Below are 26,273 nucleotides of genomic sequence, written 5' to 3' on the forward strand. Positions count from 1 at the left end.
AGCATTGTAACTGTACTGGAACTGCTTGGCTAGGGAGCAGCAAATTGCTGTGGGTCATATGTAGGCCAGACCAGGTAAGGATTTGCTATCCTGATTGCATTGGTGAATCAGATGGTTTTCTTTCCCAATAACTAGACTCAACATGCCAGATATTTTTATTGAATTTGAATTCAACCATCTGCCACAGTTAGATTTGAATCCGTGACGCCAGAACATTTGCTGTGTTTCATAGTCTAGCGATAACATTACTATGCAGAGTACTATGCAGTGTAAATGCCGAGAAGATGTTTCCCCTCATGGGAGGGTTTAGGACTACAGCGTATGAACCTTAGAATAAAGGGGCACCTATTTAAGACTGAAATAAAGAAGAATTTCTTCACCCAGAGGGTTGAGAGATTTGGAACACCATGCCAGAGGGAGCTGTAGGGGCAAAGTTTTTGTGTATATTTAAGGCTGAGATAGATAATATTTTTGATTAGTAGGAAAATTAAGGGTTACAGAGAAAAGGCATGGAAGTGAACATAAGGTTCTTACGGTCTAAATGGCCTGATCTGCATTTCCATTTTCATTCTATGTAATTTAAACTTGGCACTGTAACAACATAACTGTCAGCTAATCCCACAACATCAATGCAAACCTTGTGATACCACAGCACCAAGCTAGTACCACATCAGTAACCAGCAAAATCAATGGCTTCTTTTTGCAATTTCATATTCTGCAATATGATGATGGAAGTTCTGGATCTGGGTCAAAAAGGTCAGATGTAGGCTCTCCAAACAGCACATCTCAGTTTTAAATATAGAAATGTAAGCAAATTGCGTCAGCACTACATTTTTCCATTTCTTATACCAGCCCTGGTATAGACTCTCTGACCAAAACTGCCAATTTGGTGCTGAGTTAACAGTACTACAATTTTTCACTATTGGCTCGTGGATACAGGCAAGCCAACCACATTTCAATCGAGATTAAACCCAACTAATTGGAGATTTGCATCTCACCAGTTTCGTTAGATACAAACCCCGGAAGGGGAAGAGAAATATCTGAATCATCATGTCTTCTCAAGTACAAACTTTAACAAAAGCAAACCGATGTTAATTGCTGACTTACCATGCCAATGACGGTGACAGATTGACTTCCAGCAGCCAGGGCTTGAGATTGGAGTCAATTAACACATCAAATCCATACAGCTCTGTTAAAAAACAAAGCACACCTTTGTAAGAGCTCATACTAATGATGCTGAATCTCAACAGATTTGAGCTCACATCAATTCATTGCCATTACGCTGTCACAGACTGCAGCCCACACTTAATCTGCACACGTGCAGTAGCCATACAATCCAATACATTAAGTGGAGAATTTCACTCGATTTGAATTACTAACATCCATTATTAATAATGAATGGGATCCAGCATAATCAGTTGTGAAATAACAGACTTTTAACCCAGTTTAAACTTTAATATCTGAGCAAATTGCTCAGGTTAGTTTTTTCTTTCCTTAAAATGGATCAACTTCCACAAATTAACATTCTCTAATTTCAATTTAGCTGTGAGGATAATTTATTGGGTGAATATTGATACAAAGAATAAAGGTCAGGAATAGCATCAGAATAAAATTCTAACTCACATTGCAGCTATTACCTTCTGTTGCACCTCTTGGTTATGGTTTATATAGTTATGGGAAGTTTAAGAAGCAACCAGTATGAAATTTAAAAAACTAAGTTGGAAGGAGAGTATTGTAGCAGATTACAGCCACAGTGTGTAGCTTCACCTCAGCATCTGTTGCATGGCTAGTGAAACGTCATGAAGCAGCTGTTTTTCCACAGTAAGAGATGTAGTCCTGAGGAACACTGTCATTTCTGATTTCAGACATGTCAGAACACAACTCACTACCATTACCAATGTTGCTAATGCGAACTCCAGTTTCAGTTCAGTAATTGCCATCTTCTCTTGTACTGTCCCGAGCCAAACTGTTCTACCATAGCTACAACACTGGCATCCACATTGTAATGTGGAAAATTGCCCTCGACACAGGAAGCAGGACAAATCCATACTGATCGAACTGCCCCATCTATCAACTCTTGACTGTCAGTAAAGTGATGGAAAGGGCCGTCAATAGTACTATAACACTTTACGTCAGCTGTGATGAGAAGTCCCCTTGACTCGAAATGTTTGCTTGCTTTCTCACCATGCCTAACCCACTGAGATCTCTAGCTTTTTTTTTTGTTTTCACTACAGACTCCAGCAATTTGCCCCCATAAACAGGCAGCAGTAGCTCAGCAATGACCATAGCAAAATGGTTGATTCTTAACTGCTGTCTGGGCAATTCGAGATGGGCCTGATGGAGAGTATAAAACCAGAACATCAACATTCCTGCTCCTCTGATGCTGCCTGGCCTGCTGTGCTCCTCCAGCTCCACTCTGACTCCAGTATCTGCAGTTCTTGCTATCTCCAAGTGACTGAAAACCCAACTGCGAAGCCACTTCCAAGGATGCACCCCTCTCTCTCCCACTGCAGTCCACTGGTAATCTCCTCCTCCCTGACGCTCTTTGACCACATACTGAAACAAACGTATTACTACAGCACTCTCCTTCCTCAGTACTGCCAATCTCATCCCCAATGGACTCCAAACAATGGTCAGACCATCCCAATTTAGACCAAACCGCAACAACTGTTACCTACAGCACATCCAGAGCCTCCAGAAATGGTTTTCTCGGCTCCACGCTGGCAGCCATGTGTTGGCATCTTCTCAGTCGGCCCTGCCCCAGCTCATAGCCTCTCTTTCCTAGCCCTGCAAAATATAGTCATAATGAAGGGTGTAAACCCAAAACGTCAACTTTCCTGCTCCTCTTGTGCTGCCTGGCCTGCTGTGTACTTCCAGCTCCAGACTGTATGGACAACAAAATGCTGGCATGGCCAGTGATGCCCTTATTCCATGAATGTATGAATAAAAAAAAACCTCTTCAATGAAGCTTAGTTTAGTTCCAGCAGGGCCTCTCAGTTCATGCGCTTCATAGGAACACGGGAATAGGAATACACCATTTAGCTCATCAAGTCTGCTCTTGTTTCTCAATATAATCAAATACTTCAATGCCTTTGCCCACAGTCCTGTACTCCACGGCCAATTACAAATCAATAAATGTCTAACTTAAACATACTCAAAAATGTGACCTTCCAAAGTAGTAGATAATTCCAAAGGTTCACAACCCTCGAGGTAAAAAAATTTCTTAATCACAAACTCAAGTGGCATCCCACTTATTATTAAATAATGCCTCTAGTTCTACACACGCCAACGAAGGGAAACATCTTACCTGCATCTATCCGACCCTTCTCTGCCTATGCTACCCACAGTACTACAACTTATATTTATATAGTGCCTTTTACATAGTAAAATGACTCAAGGTACTTCATAAAAGCAAGAATAAACACAGAGTTGCTGGAAAAGTTGCTTTTCCTTGGATAAGCATACGGATAATGATGGGATAGTGTCAGGGGAGAGGCTTAGATTAGTTCACAGGTCGACGCAACATCGAGGGCCAAAGGGCCTGCTCTGGGCTGTGTTGTTCTATGTTCTAAAAGATCTGCAGGTCTGGCAGCATCTGTGGAGGAGAAAACAGAGTGAACGTTTCGGGTCTGGTGACCCTTCCTCAGAACTGATGGTGACTGGGAAAAGGTCAGTTTATATGCAGAAAATAGAGAGGTGAGTAGGGTAGGGAATAAACGATAGGATAGAGCTCAAACAGAGGGAAATACAGTTGGACAGACAAAGGAGTTGCTAATGATCAGGCTGGGAGGGTGAATAGCTGTTCATGGGGACTGTTAGTTACTAACAACAGCGGGTGTGTAGTGGCAGGCTATGTGATAACAAGGCCTGGTGTTTGGGGTTGGGGGTCGCAGGGACATGGGAGAGTTTAGGCCCTAAAATTATTGAACTCACTATTGAGTCTGGAGGGCTGTAGGTTCCCCAAGTGGAAAATGAGGTGTTGTTCCTACAGCTTACATTGGGCTTCACTGGAACACTGTTGCAAGCCGGAGTCAGAGATGTTGGCTAGAGAGCACAGTGGCGCATTGAAGTGGCAGGCAACAGGTAGTTCAGGGTCTTTTTTGCGAGCAGAACGTAGATGATCTGCGAAGCAGTTTCCAAGCCTTCGCTTCGTTTCCCCAATGTGGAGGGGACCACATTGTGAGCACTGAATGCAGTAGACTAGATTCTTGGAAATGCAGGTGAAGGGTTGCTTCACCTGGGAGGTATGTTTCGGCCCTTGGATAGTGGAGAGGGAGGAGGTAAATGGGCAGGTGTTGCATCTTTGCTGGTTCTAGGGGAAGGTGGGGAAGGTGCTGTAGGGCTGTGGGGAGGTGTTGGGGGTGAAGGAAGTGTGGACCAGGGTGTCCCGGAGTGAACTGTCCCTGCGGAAGGGACAAGGGAGGGGAGGGGTATAAGTGTCTGGTGGTGACATCTTCCTGGAGGTGGCGGAAATGGCGTCTGATGATCTTCTGGATGTGGATGCTGTTAGGATAGTAGATGAGATAGGGGTGGCACAGTGGCTCAGTGGTTAGCACTGCAGCCTCACAGCGCCAGGGAACAGGGTTCGATTCCTGCCTCGGGTGACTGTCTGTGTGGAGTTTGCACATTCTCCCAGTGTCTGCGTGGGTTTCCTCTGGGTGCTCCGTTTCCTCTCGCAGTCCAAAGATGTGAAGGCTAGGTGGATTGGCCATGCAAATTGCCCGTAGTGTTCAGGGGTGTGTGGGTTATGAGGGGATGGGTCTGGGTGGGATACTTCAAGGGGCGGTGTGGACTTGTTGGGCCGAAGGGCCTGTTTCCACACTGTAGGGAATCTAATCTAATCTAAACTATAAGTGGAACCCTATCGCTGTTGCAGGAGGGAAGAGAAGGGGTAAGAGCACAATGGCGGGAGATGGGTCGGACCTGAATGAGGGTCCTGTCGACAATGGAGCTGGGGCATCCTCGGTTGAGGAAGAATGTGGACATTTCAGAGGCTCCCTTGTTGAAGTTGGCCCCAAATGAACATATGCAATGGAGATGGAGGAACTGAGGGAATGGGATGAAGTATTTACAGGAAGTGGGATGTGAGGATGTATAGTCCAGGTAGCTGTAGGAGTCAGTGATAATGGGAACTGCAGATGCTGGTGAATCCAAGATAATAAAATGTGAGGCTGGATGAACACAGCAGGCCCAGCAGCATCTCAGGAGCACAAAAGCTGACGTTTCCCGCCTCGGGTGACTGTCTGTGTGGAGTTTTGCTTGAACTGTTCAAGCTCCTCTGGGGAGCAAGAGGCGGCACTGATACAGTCATAAATGTAACAGAGGAAGAGGTGGGGTTTGGGGCCTGTGTAGGTGCGGAAGAGGGACTGTTCCACGTAACCTACAAAGAGGCAGGCATAGCTGGGGCGCATGCGCCGCCTCATGCTCCCCAGAGGAGCTCGAACAGTTCATTCACTTCACCAACACCTTCGACCTCAACCTTCAGTTCACCTGGGCCATCTCCAGCACATCACTCACCTTCCTGGATCTCTCAGTCTCCATCTCAGGCAACCAGCTTGTAACTGATGTCCATTTCAAGCCCACCGACTCCCACAGCTACCTAGAATACACCTCCTCCCACCCACCCTCCTGCAAAAATTCCATCCCCTATTCCCAATTCCTCGGCCTCCGCCGCACCTGCTCCCACGATGAGGCATTCCACTCCTGCACATCCCAGATGTCCAAGTTCTTCAAGGACCGCAACTTTCCCTCCACAGTGATCGAGAACGCCCTTGACCGCGTCTCCCGCATTTCACGCAACACATCCCTCACACCCCGCCCCCGCCACAACCGCCCAAAGAGGATCCCCCTCGTTCTCACACACCACCCCACCAACCTCCGGATACAACGCATCTTCCTCCGACACTTCTGCCATCTACAATCCGACCCCACCACCCAAGACATTTTTCCATCCCCACCCTTGTCTGCCTTCCGGAGAGACCACTCTCTCCGTGACTCCCTTGTCCGCTCCACACTCCCCTCCAATCCCACCACACCCGGCACCTTTCCATGCAACCGCAGGAAATGCCACACTTGCCCCCACACCTCCTCCCTCACCCCTATCCTAGGCCCCAAGATGACTTTCCATATTAAGCAGATGTTCACCTGCACATCTGCCAAGGTGGTATACTGTATCCATTGTACCCGGTGTGGCTTCCTCTACATTGGGGAAACCAAGCGGAGGCTTGGGGACCGCTTTGCAGTACACCTCCGCTCGGTTCGCAATAAACAACTGCACCTCCCAGTCGCGAACCATTTCCACTCCCCCTCCCATTCTTTAGATGACATGTCCATCATGGGCCTCCTGCAGTGCCACAATGATGCCACCCGAAGGTTGCAGGAACAGCAACTCATATTCTGCTTGGGAACGCTGCAGCCCAATGGTATCAATGTGGACTTCACCAGCTTTAAAATCTCCCCTTCCCCCACCACATCCCAAAACCAGCCCAGTTCGTTCCCTCCCCCCACTGCACCACACAACCAGCCAGCTCTTCCCCTCCACCCACTGCATCCCAAAAGCAGTCCAACCTGTCTCTGCCTCCCTAACCTGTTCTTCCTCTCACCCATCCCTTCCTCCCACCCCAAGCCGCACCTCCATCTTCTACCTACTAACCTCATCCCACCTCCTTGACCTGTCCGTCTTCCCTGGACTGACCTATCCCCTCCCTACCTCCCCACCTAAACTCTCCTCTCCACCTATCTTCTTTTCTCTCCATCTTCGGTCCGCCTCCCCCTCTCTCCCTATTTATTCCAGATCCCTCATCCCATCCCCCTCTCTGATGAAGGGTCTAGGCCCGAAACGTCAGCATCGATATCATCGATGCATCAGAGAAAGAGTTGTGGGTGGGGGCCGGAATAGGACTGGAACAAGTAATGTTCCACATACCCCACGAAGAGACAGGCATAACTAGGGCCCATGCAGGTACCCATGGCAACCCTCGTATTTAAAGAAAATGAGAGGAGTTGAAACAGAACTTGTCGAGGGTGAGGACAAGTTCTGGTCACCGCATTATAAGAAGAATGTGGAAGCTTTGGAAAGGGTGCAGAGGAGATTTACTAGGATGTTGCCTGGTATGGAGGGAACGTCTTACGAGGAAAGGGTGAGGGACTTGAGGCTGTTTTCATTAGAGAGAAGAAGGTTGAGAGGTGACTTAATTGAAACATATAAAATAATCAGAGGGTTAGATAGGGTGGATAGGGAGAGCCTTTTTCCTAGGATGGTGACGGCGAGCACAAGGGGGCATAGCTTCAAATTGAGGGGTGAAAGATATAGGACAGATGTCAGAGGTAGTTTCTTTACTCAGGAGTAGTAAGGGAATGGAACGCTTTACCTGCAACGGTAGTAGATTCGCCAACTTTAGGTACATTTAAGTCGTCATTGGACAAGCAAATGGACATACATGGAATAGTGTAGGTTAGATGGGCTTGAGATCGGTATGACAGGTCGGCACAACATTGAGGGCCGAAGGGCCTGTACTGTGTTGTTATGTTCTATGTTCTATGTTCTATGCTCCTGAGATGCTGCTGGGCCTGCTGTGTTCATCCAGCCTCACATTTTATTTCCTTAGCTGTAGGAGTCAGTGGGTTTGTAATGGGTATTAGTGGCCAGTCTATCCCCAGAAATGGATACAGAAATGTCGAGGAAGGGAAGGGAGGAGTCAGAGATATACCAGGTGAAAGTGAGGGCAGGGTGGAAACTGGAGGCGAAATTGATGAAGTTCTCCAATTCTAGATGAAAGAGGGAAACAGCACCGATGATATCATCGATGCATCAGAAAAAGAGTTGTGGGTGGGGGCCGGAATAGGACTGGAACAAGTAATGTTCCACATACCCCACGAAGAGACAGGCATAACTAGGGCCCATGCGGGTGCCCATGGCAACCCTCGTATTTAAAGAAAATGAGAGGAGTTGAAACAGAACTTGTCGAGGGTGAGGACAAGCTCGGCCAAGTGGAGGAGGGTGGTGGTGGAGGGGGATGGTTCAAGTCGAAGAAGCGGAGAGCCCTAAGACTCTCCTGGTGGGGAATGAATGTGTAAAGGGATTGTTCATCCATGGTAAAGGGGAGCTGGCTGGAGCCGGTAAACTGGAAGCTTTGAAGCTGGCGTAAGGCATCAGATGAATCATGGATGTATGTGGGTAGTGATTGGACCCGGGGAGAAGACTGAGTCAAGGTAGGAAGAGATGAGTTCTGTGCGGCAGAACAGGCTGAAACAACGGGTCTACCTGGTCGGTCCTGCTGGTGGATTTTTGGCAGGAGGCAGAAACGAGCTGTGCGGGGTTGGGGGACTATTATCTTTGAAGTGGATGGGGGGAGATCACCAGATGAAATGTGATCCGTATCCATAGTGGATACAATGGCCTGATGTGCCATGGTGAGGTCATTGTCCAGGGGAAGGTAGGTGGAGGTGTCTGAGAGCTGGCACTCAGCCTCTGCAAGGTAGACATCAGTACGCCAGACAACAACAGCACCACCCTTATCAGCAGGCTTGATGCATTCTACATTCAGATCCAACCCATCTCCCGCACTTCTGCCCTCACCCTTTCTCTTGCCTCCTGCAACAGCGATAGGGCTCCCCTTACCCTCACCTACCATCCCACCAGCATCCACATCCAGAAGATCATCAGACACCATTTCTGCCACCTCCAGCAAGATGACACCACCAGACACATATTCCCCTCCCCTCCCCTGTCTGCCTTCCGCAGCGAGTATTCCCTCTGGGACACCCTGGCCCACACTTCCTGTCACTTCAATGCACCACCGTGCTCTCTAGCCAACATCTCTGTCTCTGGCTTGCTACAGTGCTCCAGTGAAGCCCAACGCAAGCTGGAGGAACAACACCTCATTTTCCACTTGGGGACCCTACAGCCCACCAGACTCAATATTGAGTTCAGTAATTTTAGGGCCTAAACTCTCCCATGTCCCAGCGCCCTACCCCACACACCAGGCCTTATTACCACATAGCCTGTCACTGCACACCCCCTGTTGTTAGTCACTAACAGTGCCCATTAACAGCTATTCACCCTCCCAGCCTGATCGTTAGCAATTCCTTTGTCTGTCCAACTGTATTTCTCTCTCTTTGAGCTCTATCCTATTGTTTACTCCCTAGCCTACCTATCTCCCTATTTTCTGCATAAAAACTGAAGTTTTCCCAGCCACCATCAGTTCTGAGGAAGAGTCACCAGACCCAAAACGTTCACTCTGTTTTCTCCTCCACAATGATGCCAGACCTGCAGAGCTTTTCCAGCAACTTTGTTTTTGTTCCCGATTTACAGCATCCGTAGTTCTTTTGGTTATTACTTCATAAAGACTTAGTACAGGGAAATATTACAAAGGTGTGTTCACATCAGTAAATTTTAAGAAGTGTCTTAAAGGACCAGAGTGAGTTATAGAGATGGAGAACTTTAGCAAGGGATTTTCAGAGCTTCAGGCCTAAGCAGCTGAAGGCCACTGATGACGCAGCAATCGAAATTCAAAATGCTCAAAATACCAGAAACAGATCAGTTTAGATATCTTGAACGGTTGTCAGGCTGGGAAAGATTACGGAGGTATAATGGTGGCAAGGCCACAAAATGACTTGAAATCCACAGCGTATAGAACATAGAACATAGAACAGTACAGCACAGAACAGGCCCTTCAGCCCACAATGTTGTGCCGACCATTGATCCTCATGTATGCACCCTCAAATTTCTGTGACCATATACATGTCCAGCAGTCTCTTAAATGACCCCAATGACCTTGCTTCCACAACTGCTGCTGGCAACGCATTCCATGCTCTCACAACTCTCTGCGTAAAGAACCTGCCTCTGACATCCCCTCTATACTTTCCACCAACCAGCTTAAAACTATGACCCCTCGTGCTAGCCATTTCTGCCCTGGGAAATAGTCTCTGGCTATCAACTCTATCTATGCCTCTCATTATCTTGTATACCTCAATTAGGTCCCCTCTCCTCCTCCTTTTCTCCAATGAAAAGAGACCGAGCTCAGTCAACCTCTCTTCATAAGATAAGCCCTCCAGTCCAGGCAGCATCCTGGTAAACCTCCTCTGAACCCTCTCCAAAGCATCCACATCTTTCCTATAATAGGGCGCCCAGAACTGGACGCAGTATTCCAAGTCCGGTCTAACCAAAGTTTTATAGAGCTGCAACAAGATCTCACGACTCTTAAACTCAATCCCCCTGTTAATGAAAGCCAAAACACCATATGCTATCTTAACAACCCTGTCCACTTGGGTGGCCATTTTAAGGGATCTATGTATCTGCACACCAAGATCCCTCTGTTCCTCCACGCTGCCAAGAATCCTATCCTTAATCCTGTACTCAGCTTTCAAATTCGACCTTCCAAAATGCATCACCTCGCATTTATCCTTCTTGCTCTGAACTCCCCAACTAAAGGAAATAGATTTTCCCATATTTACCTTGGAACATTCTAAACACTCAATCACATCACCCTTCAATTTTTTAATTGCAAAGTACTACAAGCCAACCTTACACAAGATGTCCTGAAAATTTAACACATTAATCCTCAAGACCATTCTCACATTTTTTGCTTTATTACCTGATTTCTGACAAAATAAATTATACAAGGTCAGCTGCCATCAGTGTATATTTTTAATGAGAAACATTAATCTAATATTATTTGAATGGATCCTTGTAATTTACAAGATATTTTAATTAATCCTAAACACTTCTTTTATCAAGTACATTTCTAAAAGGAATGGTCATGCATCAATATTGTGCACATGCTCAACACTTCCTTCAGGATAATCTCTTCAACATGAGGCATGCAAGTGAGGGTGATCGCTACATCAGTGCTGACTGAGTACAGAAATGTACTTGTATGCATCACACCATAAAGGCGCCATGTGCCAATGTTAGATTTCCAGAGCAGCACTGCATGCCAATGTCAAAATTACCAGATTTTACTGGGTCCAACATGAAACATGAAGGCAAACGGTCAGGGTATGAATGGCATGCAATTAAGCTCACAAAGAAAATCAGTTCTGAGGGCAGTACAGATGGCATAATACCAAATTCCACCAAAGGCCATTTCTTCTCCCTTAAGACTCCCCCCCGCCCCCCCCCCCCCCCCCCGACCGCCGCCGAAGAGCAGCAGGGTGGCTCAGTAGTTAGCACTACTGCCTCACAGTGGAGTATGCACTGTCTGTATGGGTTTCCTCTGGGTGCTGCAATTACCTCCCATAGTCTAAAGACGTGCAGTTAGGGTAGACTGGTCATGCTAATTTGCCCCCCGTTGCCAGAGATTATGCAGGCTAGGTGGATTAGCCGTGAAATACAGGATTACAGGACTCCTGTATGTTAAATCTTCAAAGAATTCCAATAAACTAGTTAAATATTTCCTTTCCAAACCATGTTGATTCTGTCTGATCAGCATAATGAACTTTGAGTTAAAGCTTCAGTTAGCCCAGGGCATCATGGTGTTGAAAATAATGAGGGCTTCAGAGAATCTACTCCCAGTGTCACGTATCATAGTGTACAGCCAGAGTCAATTCAAACTAGGTTTCTATGAGAGTCCCGTGAATGTCTGCCTGCCCAATCAAAGCTGTCAAATGCATTTCACATAGCATGTTTACATCAGTAGAGGAGACTTCAAATTGATATTAGGAGGAGTGAAAGGCCATCTTAAACCTCATACATTCCTTGCTTCGTAACAGTTTTATTAACACGGTATTAAATTCATATATAGTGGAGTCACAGGTGCAAAGCTTTGATCTGAAGTGGAAGTTGTTTAATGAGGGTGTGATAATGTTTATTTAGTTACATACATCACTATTGAATCGAGTCGTGTTTTATTTACAGAAACCGCAAGGGTCGGTGTTGGGTCCACTGCTGTTTGTCATTTTTATAAATGACCTGGATGAGGGCGTACAAGGATGGGATAGTAAATTTGCAGACGACACTAAAGTCGGTGGAGTTGTGGATAGTGACGAAAGATGCTGTAGGTGGCAGAGAGACATAGATAAGCTGCAGAGCTGGGCTGAAAGGTGGCAAATAGAGTTTAATGCAGACAAGTGTGAGGTGATGCACTTTGGTAGGAGTAACCAGAGGGCAAAGTACAGGGCTAATGGTAAGATTCTTAGTAGTGTAGATGAGCAGAGAGATCTCGGTGTCCATGTACACAGATCCTTGAAAGTTGCCACCCAGGTTGACAGGGCTGTTAAGAAGGCTTACAGTGTTTTAGCTTTCATTAATAGAGGGATCGAGTTGCGGGACCAAGAGATTATGGTGAAGCTGTACAAAACTCTGGTGCGGCCACACTTGGAGTATTGCGTACAGTTCTGGTCACCGCATTATAAGAAGGATGTGGAAGCTTTGGAAAGGGTGCAGAGGAGATTTACTAGGATGTTGCCTGGTATGGAGGGAAGGTCTTACAAGGAAAGGCTGAGGGACTTGAGGCTGTTTTCATTAGAGAGAAGGTTGAGAGGTGACTTAATTGAAACATATAAACTAATCAGAGGGTTAGATAGGGTGGATAGGGAAAGCCTTTTTCTTAGGATGGTGACGGCGACCACAAGGGGGCATAGCTTCAAATTGAGGGGTGAAAGATATAGGACAGATGTCAGAGGTAGTTTCTTTACTCAGAGCGTAGTAAGGGAATGGAATGCTTTGCCTGCAACGGTAGTAGATTCGCCAACTTTAGGTACATTTAAGTCGTTATTGTATAAGCATATGGACGTACATGGAATAGTGTAGGTGAGATGGGCTTGAGATCAGTACGACAGGTCGGCACAACATCAAGGGCCGAAGGGCCCGTACTGTGCTGTAATGTTCAATGTTCTATGTAAACAATAGAGGCCTTTCACAAATTACAAGGACTGATGACCAGAAGAGACAGAGTTAAAGTAATTACCAAAAGAATCTAGGAGGATGAGTAGATTATTTTAAAACTCAGCAAGCTATCATGATATGGAATACACCATCTCTGGGAGCATTAAAAGCAGATTCAACGGTGACATTTAAAAGCGAATTAGATAAATAATTTAAAAGGAAAAGAGCAGTAGAGGGGGGCTAATTGGCTAGTTCTTTTTACAAGAAAGCACAGCATGATGGGCTGATTGGTTTCCTTCTGTGCTGCAGAATGTAATGATGACCTCTGATAATCAGACTTTGACTTCAGGGTACTACCTTTTCCTCTTTTACATGTGATATCATAAATAGCAGCATGTAATGTGCAGGTGGCACCTGGCTCAGATGTGCCACCTTTGCCAGCTGGCAAAAAGAATGCAGAAGCCACCCTGAACTATTTCTTCATTCCATCTCCAATCTGTCCCTGTGGGAAGTGCCTGGCTACCTGTGTGCTTATTTCAAGGCAAAGACTGACCATGACTCCAATTCACCTACTCAACCACAACACTACTGATTCTCTATGCAGGAGTCTCATTCATTCTGCTGTACTCCCCAATATAAATCACCCTGCCCACCCTGGCTCAGCCACCAGTTATATTGTTATTCCAGCAGGCCCTGCTGCAGTGTGGATCACTGTGTAAATGCGTTTTTGAGTGGTTGTTTAATAAAGTTCTTCCTAAAGACATTGCTAGAATAGTAATGTTTCTTTAACAAGTTATTTGTAAGAAAGAATCAGTTAAAGAGGTGAAGTGAGGAGGGAGTGCATGTGGACATTCAAATTTATTATTTCAAAACTACAGCTAATTCTGTTCATTCATGAGGTGCAAATTGTTACAATCTGACTTTTGTTTATAATGAACAAAATGCATTCGGTCCCTGGACCCAAAAGAACAGAGATATAAGTAACATAACACGGCAGCTTGTTTATCTGCCATCGGTGTCAAAGCACAGTGGCTGCCTGCTCCAGCTCCTGAGGGAATAGAGAGCAGTGCTTTGTTCAGCGTGTTCTTTTACAGCGGCTTTAACCAGGCACCCCAAAGCCGCCTTCTGCAGCAAGCGGCCTCCTACACACAGCCAACTCAGCCAGCTGAAAGCCTTTTTTTTTGGAAAGATCTCTTATTCAACTTGAGTTTGGCGCCGGAGAGGCCCAGACCACACTGAGCTGGATCCCAGCTTGGGAAGAAGCGGAACAATAACCTTCTTATCCTCATCCATATTCCTTAAAACAAACACTCTTTCCTCACCACTAAACAGCACACCCTCGCATGCCACTTAAAGGTTCTATTAACTGCTGGCTGCGAGTGTACGAATGCCACCAGGTGCAAATCTGAAAAGAAGCACTTTAACTCTTTCACGGTAAATATTCCGACAGGCATTTTTAAAGTTATTCCAGGATGAATGCATTCCTGGCAAAGCCAGTTTTTATTGTCCATCTCCACTTAGCCTTGAGAATATCATTGAGTAATGGCAGCTCAGAAAGGAGGCCATGCGGCCCACTAAGCCTTTGCCAACACATTGTAATCCACTCAGCCCCATTCCCCCACCCTATAGCTGTTAGCACTGACATTTCATTTCTCTCAAGTTCTGTGACCTTGTTGAAACACTGCAGTCCCATTTAAGAGAGGTATACCCACAGTGCTGTTATTGAGGGAATTCTAGGCTCCGGCCCAATGATAGTGAAGGAATTCCATATAATTTCAAAACAGGATGGTGTATGACTTTGAGGGAAACTTTGAGGTGGTCATGTTCCCATAAACGTGACGTTTTTGTCCTTCTAGATGGTAGAGTTCAGAGGTTTGGAATCTGTTGTTGGAAGAGCTTCTACCGTACATCTTGTAGATGGTACATACTGTTGCTACTATGCATCAGTGTTTAAGGTCATGAGTGGGATGTCAATCAAATAGGTATTTTATTCAGATGTTGCTGAGTGTTTTGAATGTTATGAAACTCAGCATCATCTTTTTTAAAAAACTAAAAGAATAGCAGATGCTATAAATAAGAAACCCTCCCAGTCGCAAACCATTTCAACTCCCCCTCCCATTCTCTTGATGACATGTCCATCATGGGCCTCCTGCAGTGCCACAATGATGCCACCCGAAGGTTGCAGGAACAGCAACTCATATTCCACTTGGGAACCCTGCAGCCCAATGGTATCAATGTGGACTTCACCAGCTTCAAAATCTCCCCTTCCCCCACCGCATCCAAAAACCAGCCCAGTTCGTCCCCTCCCCCCACTGCATCCCAAAACCAGCCCAGCCTGTCTCTGCCTCCCTAACCGGTTCTTCCTCTCACCCATCCCTTCCTCCCACCCCAAGCCGCACCTCCATCTCCTACCTACTAACCTCATCCCACCTCCTTGACCTGTCCATCTTCCCTGGACTGACCTATCCCCTCCCTACCTCCCCACCTATACTCTCCTCTCCACCTATCTTCTTTTCTCTCCATCTTCGGTCCGCCTCCCCCTCTCTCCCTATTTATTCCAGAACCCTCACCCCATCCCCCTCTCTGATGAAGGGTCTGGGCCCGAAACGTCAGCTTTTGTGCTCCTGAGATGCTGCTTGGCCTGCTGTGTTCATCCAGCCTCACACTTTGTTATCTTGGATTCTCCAGCATCTGCAGTTCCCATTATCTCTTCCTCAGAAGTTTACTGGACCCAAAAATGTTAACTCTCATTTCTGTCCACAGATGCTGTCAGACTTAGTCAGATTTTCCTGCAATTTCTGTTTTCGTATTATCTTTTTTCAATTTATTGTGTTTTATTTGTTCACTTGTGAATAAAATAAACCTGGTGCACAGTATTCCCTCACACACCTAAGTTGTGCATTGTGACTTATTGAGTGATGGTAACACCACTTCAAGTCAAAGGCCGGCCGTTAAATTATCTCTTATTGGAGATGGCTGTTCTGTGAGGCCTTGCCACTTCTCAGCCAAGTCTGGAATGTTGTTATGCTGCATAGTCACACACAGTATCACTATCTGAGGAATTGTGAATGGCACTGAACATTGTGCAATGATAGAAGGAACATCACTGATGATGAGCCTAGAGGAGCTCTGGTTGACTCCTGCAGCAATAGGGTTAGGGCCTGGAGCTGTGATGATTTGTCTTCAAAGGCATTAAGGAACCAGTTAAGACTTTTGACAATGTAAAGTTTTATGAGCACTGATACCACATTCAACTTTAAATAAAAATTCTGAATCCAAACATTTAAACCATCAATGGCATATAAACCAACATTCCCTGCGTTATTAATCCAGTAACATAACCTCTAGGTGACTCTGCCCATTAACCACTAGACCAACATGCCCAATATCCAATAGTGCACTGTGCCCACTAATCTCTCGAACATTGCAACCAGTTAAACTTTACAGTCTTAGGGAAATGTTCCCTTCCCTTCCTAATTGTGTCCGAGATGTGGTGATCCTCAGGTTAAACCATTACTATTTGTCTCTCTCTCTCACTCTCTCTCTAATGACAGAACAAACCAATGGTACTCTGGTGCTATGGCAAATTTAGTTAGTTAGGAGAATGCAGACATCACTTCCTGAACTCTCATCTCTGAGTCAAACCGCCTGTGGGTCAACCTATATTTCGCTAATCGAGTACTTGATCCAGGCTGGTGCAGTGCTAAAGGTCATTCCTGATGCAGGTATCAGGAGCCAGCCCTCAGTGGACTGCAGAAAGTCTGACCTCTACCGGAGCTGGTCCTCAGTGCACAGCTGACAGCAAGTCCCTCTACTGGAGCTGGTCTTCAGTCTAATGCTAAGTCACTCTCCATGTCTGCTGGAAATGGTCCTCAATATAGAGCTGAGGGCTTGTCTCCCTGCTGGAGCCGGACCTCAGTGCAGAATCAATAATCGTAGAATCTCTACCATGTGGAAGGAGGCCATTCAGCCTATCGATCCACAGTGACCCCCACCGAAGACATCCCACCACAGTCACGCAAGGCTGGAATCAAACCTGGATCCTTGGAGCTTTGGGGTGGCACTGCTAACCATTGAGCCACTGTGCTGCCCTAAAGTGGTAGGTCTTAAAGTAATAGATAATAAAATGTGAGGCTGGATGAACACAGCAGGCCAAGCAGCATCTCAGGAGCACAAAAGCTGACGTTTCGGGCCTAGACCCTTCATCAGAGAGGGGGATGGGGGGAGGGAACTGGAATAAATAGGGGGAGAGGGGGAGGCGGACCGAAGATGGAGAGTAAAGAAGATAGGTGGAGAGAGTGTAGGTGGGGAGGTAGGGAGGGGATAGGTCAGTCCAGGGAAGACGGACAGGTCAAGGAGGTGGGATGAGGTTAGTAGGTAGCGGGGGGTGCGGCTTGGGGTGGGAGGAAGGGATGGGTGAGAGGAAGAACCGGTTAGGGAGGCAGAGACAGGTTGGACTGGTTTTGGGATGTAGTGGGTGGGGGGGAAGAGCTGGGCTGGTTGTGTGGTGCAGTGGGGGGAGGGGATGAACTGGGCTGGTTTAGGGATGCAGTAGGGGAAGGGGAGATTTTGAAACTGGTGAAGTCCACATTGATACCATATGGCTGCAGGGTTCCCAGGCGGAATATGAGTTGCTGTTCCTGCAACCTTCGGGTGGCATCATTGTGGCAGTGCAGGAGGCCCATGATGGACATGTCATCAAGAGAATGGGACGCTGAGAGCTGTCTCCATGTTGAAGCTGGCCCTGTGTAGTCCTGAGGGCTGTATCCTTGTTGGAGGTATCAGAAGGAGATCGTATTTTCCTATGCAGCTAAATATTAAAGACATAATGGGGCAATTTGAGTTTTGCCAATATTACTCTTTTGACTCTTAAAGAGCTTTCAGCCTTTATGTGATCTTTGAGATTTTTGTATGCACACACAACAGCTGGTTCGTTTGAGATGCTCTGAGAGACATGGTTAAGTGTATAATTTACATACAGAGCGTAGAACGTTAAACTGTACAACGTTTTAGTCAAGGAGCTACAACATAGACTGAAACACCTCACCAACGGATTGATTCACTCCATTCACTCCACACAGGAATTCCTGTATAACATCAGAATCATAAAAATCAACAAAGATGAAATGACAGTCTTAATAAAAAACAAAATAACTGTGGATGCTGTAAATCAGGAACAAAAACAGAAGTTGCTGTAAAAGCTGAGCAGATCTGGCAGCGTCTGTGAAGAAAAAAATCAGAGTTAACATTAACTCTGATTTTTTTCTTCACAGATGCTGCCAGACCTGCTGAGCTTTTCTGGCACCCTTTGTTTTTGCTCATGAAATCATGGTCTGCATTCATCCCTATCGACATGACACTGGCAAAGGAGATACTGGCCATATTACTAGACAATCCAATAACACAGGCCTCCAAAGAAAGCATCAGCAAGGACAAGATGCTGAAATTGCTAGACCTATGCCTTACACACTTTCGTCTTCAAATGCTCAGGTAAATGAACAAATTAATGGGACACCCACGGGTTCGCCTATCTTGGGCATCATAGCAGAAGCAGTTATGCAAAGGCTAGAAGCATAAGACCGGGGTGGCACAGTGGCTCAGTGGTTAGCACTGCAGCCTCACAGCACCAGGGACCCAGGTTCGATTCCAGCCTCAGGCAACTATCTGTGTGGAGTTTGCGCATTCTCCCCATGTCTGTGTGGGTTTCCCCCGGGTGCTCCAGTTTCCTCCCACAGTCCAAAGATGTGCAGGCTAGGTGGATCGGCCTTGCTAAAATCGTCCGTAGCGTTCAGGGGTGTGTGGGTTGTAGGGGAATGGGTCTGGGTGGGATGCTTCAAGGGGCGATGTGGACTTGTTGGGCCGAAGGGCCTGTTTCCACACTGTAGGGAATCTAATCAAATAAGTAATAGGAGCAGAAATTAGGCCATTCGGCCCATTGAGTCTGCTCCACCATTCAATCATGGCTGTTAAGTTCCTCAACCCCATTCTCCTGCTTTCTCCCCGTAACCCTTGATCCCCTTGATAATCAAGAACCTATCTATCTCTGTCTTAAATGTACTCAATGACCTGGCCTCCACAGCCTTCTGTGGCAGTGAATTCCATAGATTCACCACTCTCTGGCTGAAGAAGTTTCTCCTTATTTCCGTTCTAAAAGGTCTTCCCTTTACTCTAAGGCTGTGCCCCCAGGTCCTAGACTCTCCTACCATTGGAACCATCTTCCCCACATCCATTTTGTCCAGGCCATTCAGTATTCTGAAAGTTTCAATTAGATCCTCCCTCATCCTTCTGAACTCCTATGAGTATAGTCCCAGAATCCTCAAACATTCCTCATATGCAAGGGCGTGCAGCCCTTCTCCAGATCCAGCCTAAACTATGAGTTTAGGTACGTGGATGATACTTTCATGATCACTAAATGAGCAAAGTTAGAAAAAACACACCACTTTATTAAAAGCATATTCACCAGGATCAAGTTCACCAGAGAAGAGGAAAGCAACGATCAAGTCCCATTTCTAGATGTGATGGTGGAACGAACGAACAATGGCGAATTCTTTACAAGTGTATAGAGAGAGACTACACACACAGACCAAATCCTGAAATACAACAATAACCACCCCAGTGTCCACAAACTGAGCTGTGTCAAGACTCTGCTTAAACACGTGGTAACATACAACATAGAACAGTACAGCACAGTACAGGCCCTTCGGCCCACAATGCTGTGCCGACCTATAACCCTACTCTAAGATCTAACTACCCTGCATGTCCTACATTTTACTATCACAGCAATACCCCAGACCTACGCAAAAATGAAGAGGAACACCTATACAAAGTCTTTGCAAGCAAAGGGTATCCTAACAGCTTCATCCACCAATGCCTATCAAATAAACAGCACCAAGAAGACACTGTGCACCCCAACACACTGGTCACCCAACCTTATATTAGAAGTACATCAGAACTCACAACAAGGCTCCTACGACCTCTTAGAATAATGATAGCACACAAACCAACAGCCACACTTCACCAGCTACTCTCAAAGATGAAAGACCCCATACCCACAATGAGCAGGACAGCTGTGACATACAAAACACTATGTAGCAACTGTAAAAAACACTGCATAGGACAGACAGGCAGGAAACTCGCAACCAGGGTACTTGAAGACCAACTCGCAACAAAACAGTAGGATCAAATCTCCCCCGTTCCTATTCACTCCAGCAAAAAAGGACGTCAGTTTACCTGGGACAACGCAACAGTACTTGGACAAGCAAAACAAAGACAAGCACAAGAATTCCTGGAAGCCTGGTTTTTGAATGACTGGTACCATAAACAAACATGTTGAAATAGACAGTGATAGCAAGAAGAAGAGTCCCAACCTGAAACACCAACTTTCCTGTTTCTCTGATGTTGCCCGGCCTGCCGTGTTCCTCCAACTCCACATTGTGTTGTCTTATGTTGAAACAGACCCCATTTGCATAGCACAATGGAACAAAACCAGAAACAGAACTACCCACCATAACAGACCACACCATATAAATTCAGAACAGAAGAGATCAACAGCACTTCACTGGAGGCTAGACAGCAATGAAGATGTCACCTAGAAGGGCACTAAATGTTTGCACAAAAACGAGTCAGCTCAGCAAACCAACCAACAACTTCACAGAACTGTACAGCACAGAAACAGGTTCTTCGGTCCATGATGTTGTGCTGAACATGACGCCAAATGAAACTAATCCCTTCTGCCTGCCCTTGATCCATATCCCTCCATTCTTTGCATATTCATTTGCTTATCCAGAAGTCCCTTAAATATCGTTATCGTATCTGCCTCCACCACCAGCCTCTGCAGTGCATTCCAGGCTCCTGCCGCTCACTGTGTAAAAAACTTGCCCCTCGCGTCTCCTTTGAACTTCCTCCCTCTAACTTTAAATGCAGATGTTTCAACTCTTGGAAAATGATTCCGAGCATCATACCTATCTATGCATCTCATAATTTTCTAGGCTTCTATCAAGTCTCCCCTCAGCCTCTGCCACTCAAGAGAAAACAACCTCCCCAGTTCTTCTAGCCTCTCCTCATGGCTCATACCCTCTAATCCAGGCAGCATCCTGTCCAAAGCCTCCACATTCTTCCTGTAATGTAGCAACCAGAATCGAGCACAATACTTTAAGTGTGGCCTAATCAAAGTATTATAAAGTTGCAGCATGACATTTTGATTCTTGTACTCAATTCCCCGACTAATAAAGGCAAAGTTGCCATATGTCTTCCATATCCAACCTAGCTACTTGTATGGAGTAAATGAGACTTTGGGCAATAACGTGAACCTGAAGATATCGGATCAACCACCAATCTCTCAATATTCATTTCTATTGGGAAAGATACACAAAAGGCACCTGATCTGATATTGCACATTTTAAACCATCACCTAAAGTTATAATTCTCCCCAATGAATTGCACTGCTGTGCAGTAACTCTGTAGCTAAATGCCCTTGTCAGCTTTGCTCCAGTATTGGCAAAAGATAAATGAGAATGTGTTGGGCCAGGAAGTGACATTGCCCTAGACCTAAGAGAACTTGCTGCTTTTCTTCAACAAGGGCTTTGGGTCTTCTATTCTCAAAATGGTCAGACATTGAACTTGATCACAGTACTTCTGTCCATTGAGTACTACCTCTGTCCTGCCTGGATTATGTGTTCAAATCTCAGATTTGCAGTTCACACTGTCCACAAATCACAGATTTTCAAGGTATTATGTAGCATTTTAGGAAAGACAGGCCATTTGGTTCAACAATTTCACAGCAGTGTGTATGCCCCACACCAGTTTATCACAAAACAATGTTGACAATAATTGTAACTCTGGCCACGAATATAAGAAACAGCAATTCAGAAGGAAGACCTGAGGAACAAGTGGAAACTCGAACTACGAATTACTGATGAAACTGATGATAGAAATCTTGAGGACTCATCTTTCTGCATGGTGCTAGAGATTGGTCTCAAGAATACATTCAGAAGTAGTAAAATGAATACAGCATTAACAACTCACATTAAGAAATCAAGAATTCCAAAGCTGATGGAGCTGGACGCCAGACTGTGTTGCTACTGATCATTATCACCCCAAACTATTTTAACTGACTGTGTTCAAAATAGTTTCACAAACACAAGACACGATGCCAACTAGCAGAACATTATAATCATACAAGGCTCCAATTAAAGCTTTATGGGCAGTAACTACCACACATTGTTTCCGAATCCCATAATATAACTGAGGCATGTGAACGCCACTGGTAAACGTTGCAGTAAATCCTAGTCCATAGCAAATATGAGGCGATGAGACATAGGAGTAGAAGTAGGCTGTTCAGGCCATTGAGTTTGCTCCGACCTTCAATGATGTCGTGGTTAATCAATTAATCCTCAATTCAATTTTCCTGCCGTTCACCCAAAAACCTTCATTCCCTTACTGTTTAAAAATCTGGCTATCTCAGTTTTGAATATACTTAATGACCCAGCATTGAAAATACTCTGTGGTAAATAAATCTCTGAGAAGGGAACAGAGTGTTGGGGACCTGCAGAGATAGCTGCAACATCAACAGTCACGAGTAAAGTGCTGGAAGATTGGAGGTTGGCTAACGTAGTGCCATGATTTAAGAGAAGCTAGGGAATTATACACTGGTGAGCCTTACGTCAGTGGTGGGTAAGTTGTCAGAAGGGATTCTGAGACAGGATTTACATGCATTTGGAAAGGGGAGAACTGATTAGGGATAGTCAATGTGGCTTTGTGCATGGGAAATCGTTCCCACTAACTTGATTGGGCTTTTTGAAGAGGTGACAAAGAGTGATTGATGTTGTCTACATGAACTTCTGCAAAACGTTCTTCAAGGCTCTACATGGTAGAGTGGTTAATAAGGTGACATCACATGGGACCCAGGGGAGATAGCCAATTGGATACAAAATTGGCTTGACGGTAGGAGACAGAGGGTGGTGGTGGAGGGTGGCTTTTCGGACTGGAAGCCTGTGACCAGCAGTATGCACAGGATTAGTACTGTGACCACTGATTCTTGTCACTTATATAAAAATGTTTTAGCTTTAGGAGATACAGTTAACAAGTTTGCAAATGACCCCAAAATAGGTGGTGTAGTGGAGAGTGAAGACAGTCATCTAAGAGTACAATGGGTCCTTGATTAGATGGGCCAATGTGGCAGGTGAAGTTTAATTTAGATAAATGTGAGGTGTAACATTTTAGTAAGGCAAACCAGGGCAGGACTTATACAGTTAATAGTAGGGCCCTGGGGTGTGTTACCAAACAGTTTAAACCATCACCTAAAGTTATAATTCTCCCCAATGAATTGCACTGCTGTGCAGTAACTCTGTAGCTAAATGCCCTTGTCAGCTTTGCTCCAGTATTGGCAAAAGATAAATGAGAATGTGTTGGGCCAGGAAGTGACGTTGCCCTAGACCTAAGAGAACTTGCTGCTTTTCTTCAACAAGGGCTTTGGGTCTTCTATTCTCAAAATGGTCAGATATTGAACTTGAAGAATAGTACTTCTGTCCATTGAGTACTACCTCTGTCCTGCCTGGATTATGTGTTCAAATCTCAGATTTGCAGTACACACTGTCCACAACTCTCAGATTTTCAAGGTAGGGGTACAGGTGCATAGTTTCTCGAAAGTGGAGTTGCAGGTAGACAGGGTGGTGAAGAAGGCGTTTGTATGCTTGCCTTCATTGGTCAGAACATTGAGGATAGGAGTTTGGATGTCATGGTGCAGCTGTACAGGACATCTGTGAGGACACTTTTGGAATTCTGCGTACGTTTATATTTCATGCTGCAACTGTAAAAAACACTAGTGCGGCCTCACTTGGAGTATTGCGTGCAGTTCTGGTCGCCCCATTACAGGGAGGATGTGGAAGCATTGGAAAAGGTGCAGAGAAGACTTACCAGGATGTTGCCTGGTCTGGAGCGAAGGCCCTATGAAGAAAGGCTGAGGGACTTGGGTCTGTTCTCATTGGAGAGAAGAAGGCTAAGTGGGGATTTAATAGAGACATACAAGATGATCAGAGGATTAGATAGGGTGGACAATGAGAGTCTTTTTCCGAGGATGATGGCTTCAGCTTGTACAAGGGGGCATAGCTACAAATTGAGGGGTGATAGATTTAAGACAGATGTCAGAGGCAGGTTCTTTACTCAGAGAGTGGTAAGGGTGTGGAACGCCCTGCCTGCCAATGTGTTAACTCAGCCACATTAGGGGCATTTAAACAGTCCTTGGATAAGCATATGGATGATGATGGGATAGTGTAAGGGGAGGGGCTTAGATTAGTTCACAGGTCTTATTTAGAAAGGACTTGAGGGGTAACTTTTTCACAGAATGATAAAATAAACAGTGTGGAAACAGGCTCTTCGGCCCAACAAGTCCACACCCACCCTCAGAGCATCCCAACCAGACCCATACCCCTATAACACATCTAATCTACACACCTCTGAACGCTACAGGCAATCACCTAGCCTGCACATCTTTGGGCTGCGGGAGGAAACCGGAGCACCCGGAGGAAACCCATGCAGACACAGGGAGAATGTGTAAACTCCACACAGACAAGCCCAAGGGTGGATGTGAACCGGCATCTCTGGCGCTGTGACAAAAAGGGTGGTACGTGAATGGAAACAGCTGCCTGAGGAAGTGGTGAAGGCTGGTAAAATTACAACATTTAAAAAGCATCTGGACGGGTGTATGAATAGGAAGGATTTAGAGGGATAAGGGCCAAATGCTAGCAAATGGGGTTGGTCAGTATGGGATGTCTGGTCAGAGTGGGTAAATTCGACCGAAGGTCTGTTCCCATGCTGTACAACTCTATGGCTCTGTACGGTCTCACTAAATAGCAGATAAGGCTGGTGGGGCCAGCTGGCCTCCTTCAGCTCAGCTCTATTAATGTAGTACCATTCACATATATTACCATTTCTCAGTGACACCTTAATGTAAATCTAATTATTTTAGGGCGCAGTGACTGCTTCTAATTCTACTCACTAACCTTGAATCTGCTGTCATACCTCTGATTTGGCTCCCTGTCCCCTACTACTAACTCCTGATTCTTCCTTGCTCTCCCAACACCAACTCCATGTCCATGAATTCTGACTCATCTATAATAATGCATGCAATCGTGTTTCTCCCTTCTTGAATCCATGCAACTCTTTTCACCCTTGGTTATTATGGCCTATACCACTACAGTGTTTCTAATTAACTCAAATATAGGCAATTTACAATGGATGCCTCTACCATCATCAGGGCAGCCTTCCAGTCAAATCAGTAATTTAACTTTGATATTACACAAGCACTTTTCAGGATTCTTATTTACACACTAACTGACTCTTAAGGTTATAATTTAAAGCCTCAATTCCAGAAGTATTAACACAGAAACATAGAAAATAGAAGCAGGAAGAGGCCAATTTGCCCTTCGAGCTTGTTCTGCCATTCAATATTATCATGACTGATTATCCAACCCAGACCCAGGTTCCTGCTTTCTCCCCAAGCCCTTTGATCCCAAAGCCAAAGAACTATATCTAACTTCTTCTTAAAAAGATCCAATGCTTTCGCCTGAACTGCATTCTGTTGCAGAAAATTCCACTCTCTGGGAGAAGACATTTCTCTCCATCTCAGTTCTAAATGGCCTACCCCGTATGCTTAAACAGTGATGCCTTGTTTTAAAGAACTACTTGCAAATAATGAAAAATGTAAAATGATTGGCTGGAAGAGTGTAATATCAATTTCACTGGGCCAAGACTATTACAAAGTGAGATAAGAGTAGCAATAAATGCGATTAAAGGATCAGTGCTGTGGCCTCTGTTGAATGTAAGACCACAAACATTATAATTCTTCAGCACCTATGGGACTAGGAGTGTGCCAGTTCATCAAATTCTCCAGATAATCAAGAGGTCCAATAAGCAATGTAAAAACACTCACTAAGTAATAGAAACATCATTCAGGAGGTATACACATCAGTTATATTTTATTTACAGTTTAAGTCATTTAAATAATAACACATCTTTGCCTTAAATAAAACTTATTGACAGACAGCCTTCTCACTTTCACCATCAACTGACTACTCATATATTGCAGTAGATCATGGTGTTTAAAGGGAAATTGACTTGAAATTGAATCAGTTGTTGATATTTCATGTGGCCTTTCGACTCAACAACTATATTTACACTGAGGTAAATAAATTTAAAAACTACAATAATTGGATAGAATAATACAGTAAACTTTGTAGTATTTGAGGTACCTACATATATTTTTGCCAGTTTATCAAATGTGCCTATTCACAAGGTGCTGGTTAAAACAAAGTTTGCTGTGTATAAAAATTATTTGGATGAAAATTTAAGTGGTTTGATTAGTAATTTTGCAGACGACCTGAAAATTGTTGGAGTCGAGGATGGTGCGGAAGATTGTCAAAGGATTTAGCAGGATATAGATCAGTTCAAA

General features: G+C 45.2%; 1 protein-coding gene across 2 annotated transcripts in view; it reads right to left on the minus strand.

The window, feature by feature from the left end:
• ttll5 (tubulin tyrosine ligase-like family, member 5) overlaps positions 1-26,273 on the minus strand; it is a 419,059-nt gene that overhangs the window by 266,231 nt on the left and 126,555 nt on the right. For both annotated transcript variants that reach the window (XM_059648892.1, XM_059648891.1), the window contains one exon: positions 1,108-1,189. In XM_059648892.1, the coding sequence (XP_059504875.1) occupies positions 1,108-1,189 (82 nt within the window). The remainder of the gene's footprint in view (positions 1-1,107; positions 1,190-26,273) is intronic.

Source organism: Stegostoma tigrinum, chromosome 10 (assembly GCF_030684315.1).
Source record: "Stegostoma tigrinum isolate sSteTig4 chromosome 10, sSteTig4.hap1, whole genome shotgun sequence".
In the NCBI taxonomy this organism is placed as follows: Eukaryota; Metazoa; Chordata; class Chondrichthyes; order Orectolobiformes; family Stegostomatidae; genus Stegostoma; species Stegostoma tigrinum.